The sequence below is a fragment of the Platalea leucorodia genome (assembly GCF_965183815.1).
Source record: "Platalea leucorodia genome assembly, chromosome: 1".
Classification (NCBI taxonomy): Eukaryota; Metazoa; Chordata; class Aves; order Pelecaniformes; family Threskiornithidae; genus Platalea; species Platalea leucorodia.
Window position 1 is genome coordinate 105,134,944 of NC_138823.1, and position 13,302 is coordinate 105,148,245.

General features: G+C 40.0%; 1 protein-coding gene across 1 annotated transcript; it reads left to right on the top strand.

The window, feature by feature from the left end:
- Nucleotides 1-6,148: 6,148 nt before the first annotated feature.
- On the top strand, nt 6,149-9,204 carry LRRC14B (leucine rich repeat containing 14B; the record flags this gene model as incomplete). The annotated part of the gene is made up of 3 exons (XM_082306934.1): nt 6,149-6,533; nt 6,663-7,053; nt 8,559-9,204. 3 exons carry the CDS (start codon nt 6,149-6,151, stop codon nt 9,202-9,204), a joined length of 1,422 nt encoding a protein of 473 aa, XP_082163060.1.
- Nucleotides 9,205-13,302: the final 4,098 nt, after the last annotated feature.

Genomic DNA, 13,302 nt, shown 5'->3' on the forward strand with positions numbered 1-13,302 from the left:
AGAATCATAGAATCATTAAGGTTGGAAAAGACCCTTAAGATCGTTGAGTCCAACCGTTAACCTGTCACTGCCAAGTCCACCACTAAACCATGTCCCTAAGCACCACTTCTACCCTTCTTTTAAATACGTCCAGGGATGGAGACTCAACCACTTCCCTGGGCAGCCTCTTCCATGCCTGACTACCCTTTCCGTGAAGAAGTTTTTCCTAACATCCAACCTAAACCTCCCCCGGCACAGCTTGAGGCCATTTCCTCTTGTCCTATTGCTTGTTACTAGGGAGAAGAGACTGACCCCCACCTCGCTACAACCTCCTTTCAGGTAGTGGTAGAGAGCGATAAGGTCTCCCCTCAGCCTCCTCTTCTCCAGACTAAACAACCCCAGCTCCCTCAGCCGCTCCTCTTGAGACTTGTGCTCCAGGCCCTTCACCAACTTCGTTGCCCTTCTTTGGACACGCTCCAGCACCTCGATGTCCTTCTTGTAGTGAGGGGCCCAAAACTGAACACAGTACTCGAGGTGCGGCCTCACCAGTGCTGAGTACAGGGGGACGATCACCTCCCTGGTCCTGCTGGCCACACTATTCCTGATACAAGCCAGGATGCCATTGGCCTTCTTGGCCACCTGAGCACACTGCTGGCTCATGTTTAGGCGGCTGTCAACCAACACCCCCAGGTCCTTCTCAGCCAGGCAGCTCTCCAGCCACTCCTCCCCAAGCCTGTAGAGTTGCATGGGGTTGTTGTGACCCAAGTGCAGGACCCGGCACTTAGCCTTGTTGAATCTCATGCAGTTGGCCCCAGCCCAATGATCCAGCCTGTCCAGGTCCCTCTGTAGGGCCTTCCTACCCTCCAGCAGATCGTCACTTTCTCCCAGCTTGGTATCACCTGCAAACTTACTGAGGGTGCACTCAATCCCCTCATCCAGATCATCAGTGAAGATATTGAACATGACAGGATGTAGATCTCTTTCACAGATGTGACAGAAAAGGGACTAGAGCTCTTCATTTCGGAGTAGACCAAGGCTAACATGCTAGACAACACAGATCCAAGGCTGACAAACTCTATTGAAGTATTCCTCTACACAGCCCATACCCAGAGATTGCTTTCCTTTAACCTTCTTCATCCCAGTCATCAGCAATTACCCATATTAACTTTACTAGCCAGCCAGCTGGGAAGCCAAGAAGCCAAGAGCACTGCCTCTGAGGTATTCCAGCCTAAGCCTGGTCTGTGTTAGTTCACAGCAGTTTTGCGGTTTTGGAGTGGTGTTAGTGCTGAGCTTGGATTCAACTTTTATACATACTGAGGTTAGTGTGTTTCCTTAAAGTGCTTCTGCTTTATGGCTGACATGTTGCTATACCTCTGCTTTTCCTACTTTGTCAAAGGAGCACTTTTGTGGAAATTGGGAAATTTCCTCATCAAGAAAATTGCTGTTCTGAGGCCCTAATTACAATCCTTGTGTGACACAAGAGAACATCAATGCTGTGATTAAGAGGGAGTGCTTAGAAATGCTTTTTCTAACTACTCCATGAGCAAAGAGAATGTTATAGTGATTAATTCCTGTGCCAAAAAAACATTCTTGTGAGCTTTTCTTATGGATTAATGTGGTCAGGTCATTCCCTCTAAGCAGTAAGGCTGGTTTTAAATAGATTTCCCTTTTCCATCAGAACAAAACCTCTCATGTATTAGATCTCTCAACAGTCATTTGACTGACAGGCATAAATGAGTAACTAACAGGTTTGTTGATGATCAAGGGAAAAATAACCAAAAGGAAAACTCTGCTTCTTGCTATATTAGTTTTAAAATAGCCAATTAAATTGGGGCATGGATGAATTTCCTAAAGCTGGCTTGCATACTTTAACAATATGAGAAAGCTTTTTGAGCTTGAATCAACTCTGTAACACCTTTTGTGAGGGTAGTCTGGTGTAAAGCTTATGTGTACCTCCTTCTTGTAAGTTGTTTTCTTATTTCACTTGAATCATAGAATCATTTAGGTTGGAAAAGACCTTTACGATCAACAAGTCCAGCCATTAACCTAGCACTGCCAAGTCCAGCACTAAACCATGTCCCTAAGTACCACATCTACATGTCTTTTGAATGTTCAGTATTTCTCAGACCACTGTCAGTTTCATGCAGCAGCTTGCTTTGGGAGCTGCTTATAATAACAGGAAATGATGTAGTTTCATAGATTAAACCCATTCTCTGATATAAAGCAGAGCAATGCATTTTTTACCAGTGTTTTGTGATTCATGTGTATTAGATATGTACAGACAGATGTTTCAAGTACTTCATTTTAAACAATGGTGTTTGTACTAATGCGATAATCAAACAGAAAATGTGCAAATGCACTTCTGCCTTAATACCCTTTTGGACTGGAGCAGATTGTTCAAGCTATGGAAGTTTGCCAGACTCTCTGGGTATATGGAAGGCTGAGCTGGCCACATGGACATCAGTCTGTCACTGTGCGGCAAATAAAACCCCTGCCACTGCTCTGTTAACAATTCTGCTTCCCATGCTCATTAGCAACCTTTGTCATCTCTGAATTACCTACAGATAGCATCATAATGAGCTGTTCCATTTTGTTAGTTTTCAGAGAATTAGGGCATGAGCTGCCTCCATCTTTCTGACCATAGGGACCAACAAGTACAACTCCAGGCTATATTTCATGTAGGGTGGGCTACAAACACAACCTGTTTTTGTGCAAAGGTAGTAGCTTGCTGAGAGAGGGAACACATGGATTTTTCTTGCACAGGCAGAAAAATTTATTGATCGCTTCAGGCTAAAACTGTAAAGCATTGAAAACCTTAAACTAAACTCGAAAATATCCTCACACAAAATATAAATTTTTGCAAAATAAAAATATTTTTGAAAAGAAAAAATTTTAAAATCATGTTTTGTAGAATAGTTTGGGTCAGAAGGGACCTTTAAAGGTCATCTAGTCTAAGCCCCCTGCAATGAACAGGGACATCTTCAACTAGATCAGGTCCAACTTGACCCTGAAGGTTTTCAGGGATGGGGCATCTACCACCTCTCTTTGCTCATTTTGTTGTTACATAGTTTTATACTCCTTTCTTCGCTTAACTTTCATTCCTTAATAAATCAGTCATCTCTGTTCTTTTCCCTTACTTATGCCAGAGCTGCATCTTTGCAAACCTGAACCTCTGAATTCTGTTTTTACATGACTACGCCAATAAATGTTGAATGTATAAACTGGCGCAAAACCTGTGCAAAAGTAATGGATTACCTGTATTCTCCCCTGCCCCATCTCATTTTGGTCTGACCCAGGAGTGCTTCCATAGATACTGATAAATGTATATATCCTGTAATGGATTATAAAAGTGAAATCCTTAACAGAACTTTCTTCCATGTTGGATCTATTTCAGTAAGAATTAGCTTCTTCATACATTTAGGATGACAGTTGTGAGGTTCTCAGTGGCAGCCTACTTCAAGATAATTTGAGAACCAGCTATTTTATCATCAAATACTTTTAGTTTTTAAAGGTTAAAAACCTATTAAAATCCACTTGATGAACATTTTTACACTGCTCTGATTAGTCTTTTTGTAATAACGGAAAAAAATGTTTGTTTTATTCTGTTAAAATTAATTTAACATTTATTGCCATACAAGCACTAAAACAGCTTGAATGGTAGAATATCATGAACTTTACATTTGGTTAAATTTTTTAAAGTGATTTGTCATGAGTTCTTCTACCGTTAAATAAAACATTAGGTGTTTAATAAAATAATTGTTTTGACAGCACTGAATCACATGACAATGTAGACTTTTTTCAAGCTGTGCTGACCATGCTTTTCTAGATAATTCCACATCTGCTTCGCTGTGAAAAATTCATGCCACACTTCATGGATTCTTCTTTTTTTTTTTTAAGTAAACCCATTCTGGAATATTTTATTAAAAGCAAAATAAAAATCCTAAATATGTTTTAAATGACCAGGGAAAGGACATCTTTATTAGACTGTGTTGTTCTCAAGAAGCTTTTTATTTTTGCAGAGTTTTTTGGGTTGTATCAGCTTAATTTTGCCTTCAAATAGGTGAGTGGCATCACTAATATAATTAAAAACATGTAAAATGAAATAAATAGAACTTGTCAAGGTATTAAGTATTTTCCTCTGTTTTTCAACTCCAGTTCATGTATAGCAGATGCTGATGTAGGTATTACTATATTTTCTGCAATATTGTAAATGCTGAAAACAGCAACATATGACTGATCCCTGTATGACAAGAAAAATGTACGAATTGCTTGAAACTTTTGTAAGTATAGTTTTATTGCCTTTCAAAATTTAAACAGCTCGTTATTAAGGTATATACACAACTTTTTATCTGCTTACCTAGTATATTTGGACCTCTTTATTTGCTTTCCTAGTATATTTGGATCAGTAGTGCAAAAGTTCCAACAGAAACTGCTCTAGTAATGTCCTAGATCTTTATTAGAATAGAGCGACATTTATAGAGATAAAAAACTGAGATAAATATTTGTAGCCGCTTCTATATATGAAAAAGTTATTGCATATTTGCTGGGGAAGACAGTTTGACTCTTTCCTTCAACTCTTTTTCATAATTTTTTTAAAATAAACAGTAATTTTAATACTTTTTTCGGTGTTCATTTGGTATTATCAACTGCAACTTTTTCAGCTCAGCTTGGTACTATGAGATCCTGATGCATTTCTCAGCAGTTTAATCTTCCATATTGACCATTTCCAGCAATAAGGTGGGCATGGTATGGGACTCAAGTCAATAAATCTGACAGGACCTCTTCTGGATTTGAACAAGGGCATCTCAAGACACAGTCAGTTTTGCCAGCCAGGCAGATGATTATCTCAGAATTCTTTGTACAAATGATATTGGAGAACTGGGAGCCGCAGAACAGAAGAGGTAGAGGTCATCTGCAGAGGGTAGAAGGTGAACAAGAGAATGGCCTGGGGAACAGAAGGAATGGAGGATGTGAGCTGGTGGTGTAGGCACTTAGAAAGTATTGAACATTATTGATTTGAGGATTTTTCTAAATGGCAGAGGAAAAAGAAACATGTTTGCAGGATTGTCTTGCACCCAACGTTCAGTCAATAGCTATTAGAGGATAACCCAGTAGATATACTGAAATTCCAGTCGTACGGCATAAAGCTCCTCAACTCAAATGTGAGGCATGCCCCATCCCCTCCCCCCAGAAAAAAACCAACAAATATAAATGTTCCAAGTAACTTACTAACTTTAAGCTATGCTCGTTCTCTGTTCCACTGGTTGCCCAGCAAAAGACATGAGAGTACACCGTAAGGGAGGTATCCAACATTGCCTCCCCTGGCAGGCAAGTGCTGCGTTGAAAGAAAGAAACATCATCTCTGCTTTTATGACAGCTAGGTGAGAGAGGTTTTTCTCCTGGCCTGAAAAGATAATAGATTTCAAATGTTTTCCCATTCTGTATCACACTGAAACCACGATTTCTCAAATAACAGGAAAGAAAAGACCATCTGTTGCTCAAAGCAACAGCAATAGGATGCTTGCCTGGGAAGTTATGAGGAAGTTTTAACTCTGTGCTCTGTCTTGTTAAGCTTGTCTTGTACTTAATCCTCAGTCTCCTCTCACAGGCAAGTGTCCTGGTTGCCAGGGCTCTGAGCTCTTCTAGAGTCTTTTGTCTTTTCCACTGGAGCCACTGTATTTAACTATTTAACTATATAACTGTATGCTAACTCTGAGAAATCTTCCCCATTGAAATCAGCATGTGAATCCCCAGCACATCATCTTTCATGGAAGAAAGTGGAATACAGATTGTGTTATGTGTTTAGCCCTGAGTGCCTTTTTGTATGGCATAGGAAAGATAGAGAAATATTCTCAGGTATGTGTGCTGCCCTGATCTTACTGTTCCTGCTGGGCAGTGGTCTGTACTTAGCTGAGTTAGCATTGTTATAAATATGAGGGTCTAAATGAATAAATGCTCTCTGACTAAATATCTCACAGTTAATTGCTGCAGAATCACAGTATACCTCCAAAATAGAACGCAGAGGATCAGCATGTGACTGTTCATTCTGCCTTCCCAGCAAAGCTTCCATTAGTAGCAAACAGCAGCTGCAGATAAAAATAGAAGGTGATAAGCAACTAGGTTAAATACAGAAGTCACTCTCCACGACAGCAAGGAGTCCAGAGCAACAATGAAGTCTCTCCGATTCATTAGTGCTGAAGCATTCGTGTCAAATGCAGAGTTTGCCAGGAAGAGTCTCAGCAGTGTTGCCCATAATCTTTTTCCTCTTCTTTTTAAAGCCAGCTATTTACTGGAGCAAGGGGAAGTGATTCATGACTTGGTGGAGAACTGGCCACTTGTTGACTTCAACATGGGAAAACTTTTGGGAACTACTGTGGACTACCAAGAAGACCTGAGCCATAGAACATGCTCAGTGTGCTTGGAAAGCTGTCTGACAGGGCTAAGAGACTATGTGCTGAATCATCCTTCTCCCTATGTGAACAGGCTGAAAGTGGTCGACTTGACGGGTATGAAAGATGTTGAAGTTCAGTTTTGTGAGTGTAAGAAGACAATGGGCAGGTGGGCCAGGACACAGCTTCTCTCTAAGCTTTGTCTAGAACTGCTGGTTTACCTGCAACAAACACAGTGCAATCCAGGTACCTTTGAAATCAGTATTGATGTGCTAATTGACTTGTTTGTTACAGAGCGGAACTATGAGCTGGTAGCGCAGGCCCTGTTGAAGAAATGCTATTGTCCATTGAAGATCTGCTGTGTGGAATTCAGATCTGACAACCTGGCTTTGCAAAAATTCTTCTATATCATAAAGCTCACTGATCCCTCTTTGTTGCGCAAACTGGAAATAGTTCACAATGTTCGCTTGGAAATGGAACACTTGGAAATACTCTTCAACAGTATCCACTTCCCTCTATTGATGTCATTGACCTTGCCAGCACGAACATTTAATGTGCGGAGGTTCACAGCTACAGATGAACGGATGCTTACTAACATTGGGGAAAAGATGGGTGAAATGACGCAGCTGACCGAGTTGAATATGCCATTTTCTATACTCACAGGAAGAATACAGAAACTGCTCAGGTAATTTGGTCATCCTGCTTTCAGTCAAACTGTAAAGAACAGCCCTTTGTGCCATCAGCAAGCTGAGAATCTCTGAGCATAAGGGAAGTGAGTATATCTCAGGGGATGTGAGAGAAAAGGCAGCAGAAAGCTAGGCAAGAGTATTTGTTTGGGAGAATTGGAAGCCAATGTATATCTAACACACTTAGAACTGACTGGTTTTGTTACTCTTCCAGAGCCCATCTGATCAGTATGATGACAATATACTTTTGGCTACCACATAAGAGAGGGCTACACCCAGACATTTTTGATTTGCCACATTCTTGAGCTTATATTTCAGTCAGCTTGGGCTGACCTTTGGTGCAAGACCTGAGTCATATTCCAAGTATTTTTCAGGGTCTCTAGTGAATTTTTCTCCTCTAAAAGCCAGGCAGTAAATATACCAAGATTCCACGGATATTTTTAGGTGGGCAGGGGGATAGTAGACTTTGATTTGAGACTTTGATTTCAGTTGTTTGTTGTGTCTGTAGATCTCAAGGCAAGAGAGATCTGATGCTTTTCTGTTCTACAAATCAAGCTAATATATGAATATTCATGATGAATTCCTGGAAAAAATTGGCAATTCTCAAAAAAATAACAAGCTGTCAGTGAACAGTGTTCATATTTGACAGAAAGTAAGTTAACTGTATGCTTTTCAGAGCATCTAAAAAAAAGTCAGACAAAAGTTTCATTGAGACAAATCACCTTGGTCTAAAATTCCTCCTGTACAAAGAAGTAATTTCATTTAAAAGTCATGAATGGTACACTGCTTATATTGATAGAAATAAATTACAAGTTTCTAACCTTGATCCAGCTGAGGTCTGTGACAGAAGTCTTGCTAAGGTTTAGTATGTATGAAAGGGATCTCTTGATTTTTATCTCTCAGAACTATTTTATATTCAACTAGATTATTTGCACATAATCTCAGGTACACTTTTTCCAGCCTTCTTCTTCATCAGAAGGTCTCTTTGCAACTCTAGAACAATACAACGCGTAAACTTGGGGATTTAAAAACATAGTAGAAACAAAACTAGAAACAAAAGCTTATGACTTCTTAGAATACTGATTGGCTTTCATCTTGAAATGAATCCTTCCTTAATGGAAATGATCTAAATCTCTGGAATTATAACAGTTTTCTACAAGAAGCAGCCACCAATGCTTTTATGGTAGTAATGATCTGCAAGTACTAGACACCTGACAATGTATAACTCATTACAAAATAGACACATAGAATATTACCAAATTAATCCCCATTAAAACAACACAGTTGGAGTCATGTAAAGTAGGAGCTAATTCATGGAACTGATTTCAGGAAGAAAATAAACTTGTCATTGTTGGTACGTGCCTCTGCGTCTCAAAAGAGGTTAGAAAAAATAATGAATGTGGCAGATGGCTGCATTCATAATGTGGATAGTTGTATGATATTTTGTAAATGTAGCTTTTCAATGTTTTATGCCATAAAACTTTTTTTCTCTTTAATTCTGCAGCCCACTAAAAACTCCACTGAAGATGCTGGATGTTTCTAACTGCTCATTGAACCATGCTGATATGGCCTATTTAGCCAATAGCTTCCATGCTAATCACTTAGAAGCCCTGGACCTGAGTGGTCACAATATACCTGACCTTTACCCATCAATATTCTTTAAGCTTCTCAGCCATTCCTCTTCAGTGCTCAGGAGTCTTACCTTGGAGGACTGTAACATCCAAGACACTCATGTCAACATGTTGATTTTAGGTTTAAGCCCTTGTCAGAAACTACAGGAGTTTAAGTTTCTTGGAAACCCATTGTCATCCCAAGCACTTAAACACCTTTTCACATTTCTCTGTGAGTTGCCAACACTGAAAAATGTGGAGTTCCCAGTTCCAAGGGACTGCTACCCTGTTGGCATCACCTACCCGATTGATGATGCCAGTCTCTGCAGATTTGATCACCAAAAATATGAAAGTGTAGCAGAGGAGCTTAACCTCATTTTACTCCAAGCAAATAGGGAAGATGTGAAGGCTTCAACTCCACTCTTTGGCAGTTATGACGCAGCTGTGCAGGAGACGAACAATGAACTGGGAGCTTACTTGATCAAGTCCTTCAAAGAGACTTTAGAAAAGTTCACTAATGCTCTTAACAAAATGAGTTAAGGGTGTAATATAGTGGTGATGAGAGGCTCTGTCAAATCAGAAGTTAATTTAGTCTTTGCTAGAGCTGCACCTTCATTGATCAGTCTTGAGCTTTCTTTAATTTCTCAGCTGAATTTACATCTGTTTGAATAGTTTCTGATCACCTGAGGTATTTTAACTATGCTATATCTGTTGCATACACCTTACATCAGCACTGCTTGCTCCCAAAAGAGGGGAGGACCCTTAATAGCTTATTATTTTACACAAAAGCACTTTGTTTCTCAGTAAAACAATAGTTGTCTAAGCTTGGCTGATATCTTATACAGTTTCCTCTGGATTTGGCAGTGAGGCTTGTAGCCCTACAGAAAAGATAGGAAAGCCCTTTCCTAAGTCCAGCAGGATGTCCCAAAGATGGTGCGCCTATCCTCACCTCTGGCTCCCTAAACCAATTTTTGTTTTTGCCCTTGGCCTTCCGAATTCCCCAGTCTGTGTTTTATCCAGTACATTCCCAATAGTGGGGGATGTATAACAGACTGCATGTCCCTGTGCCACTCTTTCTTCTGCAGAGGCAAGCATGATAAACCTCCTTTTGCATGGGGAATTACAGACTTTTTGTCTAATATATTGCACTGGTGAGGAGACAGGAAACCAAATAATTGTCTGACAGCAGAGGATTTCCCCCCACTTCCCCCAGCAATATGAAGCAGCCTATGAGAACACTGGTGAAGCTCTTGCAAAGTGTATTTTACAAAGGCCTTACCATACAGCTGCACAGCCACGCTTGTGATGTCAGCGGGTAAGTGCCTCAAGCTGCTCCCTTTGTTGGATCAGCTTCTTCGCTGGTAGAACGTACCCTGCTGCTTTCAGCTGTTTTAAAGAAAGTCTAGAACAGTGGTAATAATGCAAAAAAGTCTAGTGTCGAAAAGATAACGTAGAAAAATTAATCCAATGCCAATTTCAAAAATGTGGAAAAGGGACAAGGCGGGTTGCTGACTAACTAGTTCATCTGCATAAAATACTGCCCTCTTCTGCCAGGACTGTGTATTGTTCTGCCAGAGAATTGCAAACAGTGCCTGAAAGAATCACAATAATTTGGCAAGATCCAGTGCAAGAAATGTATTTGAGTGACAGAGTAAACAGAATCCCAGACCCCCCCCCCCCCCCACTGTGTTGGAAGGGGCCAACAAGGTGTCAGGATACAGCACTAGGGCCACAAAACAAATCTGAGGAGAGTACTATAATGAGGCAGGAATCCCTAGGTAGTAGGCAAGTGTCATAGTCTACTCAGCTTCTCATCTGTAATAGTGTGGACAGACCAAAGAGAAAGACATTAGCAAATCTTACCTATTGTCAGCCAATTTGAGACCTCTGCTGACAGGCTCTGTCAACTCTACCAGAGCCCAAACTGCTCTAATGTAGAACTAGAGACTTGGTTAGCTTCTAGGTGATCCCCAAAAAAAAATGCTCAGGTTAATGCCAAGCACTCTGCCATTAAATATACTTTAACAGTTAATGAAAACTTGGTTAAACAGCACTGAAAGTGAATGTTGTAGCACGAGTTGAGGTATCATTGTAGTATTAAAGATCATTATTAAGATAACAAAGGCCGCTTACTTGAAATAATACCGGATCTCATTATCTGAGGTTAAGAAAGAAGCTTTCTTCATTTAGGCAGTGCTGGTTTGTGAAGCTTTCTGTTTATCCACAATAAGAATATGTAAGCAGCTACTAACCTAGTTTACAAAAAAAAAAAAAAAAAAAAAAAAAGGACTGAGTGCTAAGCAGAGCTTACAGGTTCCACAGCATGCATTTAAATGATTTTTTGATGTCTTCTTAGCTTATGTTCTTCCCTCTAACATGATTTATTCATTAAACATATGATGGTAAAATTGAAAGTGAATGGATGTGACCTGTTTATGTTTACAGAGTGCTAAAAAAAAAAAAAAGTAGTCTGAGTTGCCAAGCCAAGCAGCTGCTATTTAGAAAAAGCCAGAATTGGGTTCTGTAGGGTCTTGCTTATATTTGGACAGAGTTCCCTTGTCCTTGTCTCTACTCTTTACCTTTCCCTCCCTCTGACCTTGCCATTCTTTCCATCCCAGACTTGACCAAGACTTCGCAGCCAGACATAAGTGGTTTGAATTTTGCTAGGCCAAGTATCTACTCCTTTGGGATGAGTAGTGGCACTTCCTGTTGCTGGGAGAGGACATTCCACATATAGTAGCTGCAAGCATATTTGCAGCAGGGCCAGCTAACAGGTTGTACCTGGAGGTGAAGGCTGGCCATTTTGGAAGCATGTTGTACTACAACAGCCAGTCCCAGCCTGTTTCAGTACACACGAAATAGAGAGCTTGTTCATAGATCAGCTGTTATTTCAGAATATTTAGATGCCTTATGAAAACCGCTGCCTATGCAGCTATCTCTCTGCTTTCTCCTTGCCTAAAGCCAGTCCTGGTCCACCGCTTTATTTTATTTCCTCCTCCTTCTGCTTCCCACAAACTCCTGCCTTTCTTCCATTTTGCATCTTACTGAATATGCTGTCTATTTGTGACTCTCTGGGCCAGGAGTATGTAGAGGCCATAGTTTCAGTTTTAGTGCCCAGGGAGGAACAGCACTATATCTATTTCAAAGAGTCCCTTTGAGCCTGGAGTATGGAGTGCATTGCATTACGGAAGTGGTGCACATGCATCACTTCATGCAGAATAGCTGTGAATGACTGACAAACAGTTGGAACACATTGATCCATGTGCAGAAACGATTTGGATCCTGTTTCTGGGAAGCCAACTGCTCTGCAGAAGCATGCAGATATTTTCAAAATTTTGTGATCTTCTAAAATAACATTTTGATAGGATTGAAGCAAAAGTTTTATTGTTTACAGTTGCATGTTAAGATTTTATTGGATGAAATACAGTATTAACTAAAATGCATAACAGTTACATCAGTACTTTGAATAGTATTGAATCCAAAAGGTTGAACTGCAATAAAACACTGCTAGTATACAATAAGAGCATTTTACTGACACAAAACTATATTTACCTCAGACCTTGTTAGGAGAAAATATCATCTTTTGGATGAGGAGGGATTTGTACCCTTTTGGAATGGAATCAGGTATTTTTTTTCTCTTTTAAATCACACCGTTTCCAACTTTAGAGCCAACGTGTTCCAGGTTCTGAAGAACTTCAGACCAGCTGCATGCAATTACCTTTGCTGTGGTGACAGGTCCTCCTTTGTGGAAAACCTGTCCTTAGCTCTCAGATATCCTACCTTTGTCCTTGAGTTTCTTTCTTAATTATGGTTGTTATTGTTGGTTTTAAATACAGGCCAAGCTGTACCATTTTGGTTTTGCCCTGGCTTACTCCAACAAGGATGTGTGCCATCTCCCAGAAGGATTCCTGCATCTCTCCTGCCCCAGCAGTGCTTGATTATGGTTTGGGCCTGCTCTTTGTTCTTTTTTCCATGTGTGTGGGACTTAGCATTCTGCTATTAGGGAAGAAGGACTAATGCTACAACAACCTAAGCATATAACATTACCTTATACTCTTCAAGTGCAGCCAGATATTGATTTAATCCTGCCTTGTGTTCCCTGGCTTTCTGATTCGTATCAATTTGGAGCTATGCAGTTGATAGTGCCAGCTATGGCTTTTTAAAATCAGACCAGAACTCAAAATGCTGTAAGATTTTAAAGTAAATGTAACTTCATTTTATCTTTTATTTCCACTCTAGTGGGAATAAATTTACAGTTTTATGTTGTAAGATATCCTAATTTTTGAGAATTATCATCAAACACAAAGCTCAGTAAAGAAAGAGGATCAATTCCTTTCGTTGCTTCTGCAAAAGCTAAAATTGTCTTCTTTTCAAAACTTGAGCAATAAAATAATACAATGCAGGACAAAAACTGTACCAATTGACAATACTGCCTCACTAACATTCCAGTAGTATTTATGCTCAGTGATGCCTTTTCTAAGATTTCTGAAGTGGCAGCAACCCATCAATTTCAAAGGCTTGTAAACAAATACCAATAAACACTAAGAACAGAGAGAAAAAATACACAAGTCTGGCCTCTGACCAGCTTCCATAGTGTGATGGAAACTGTAAAGCTCTTCTAAGGTGAGCATGGTCATC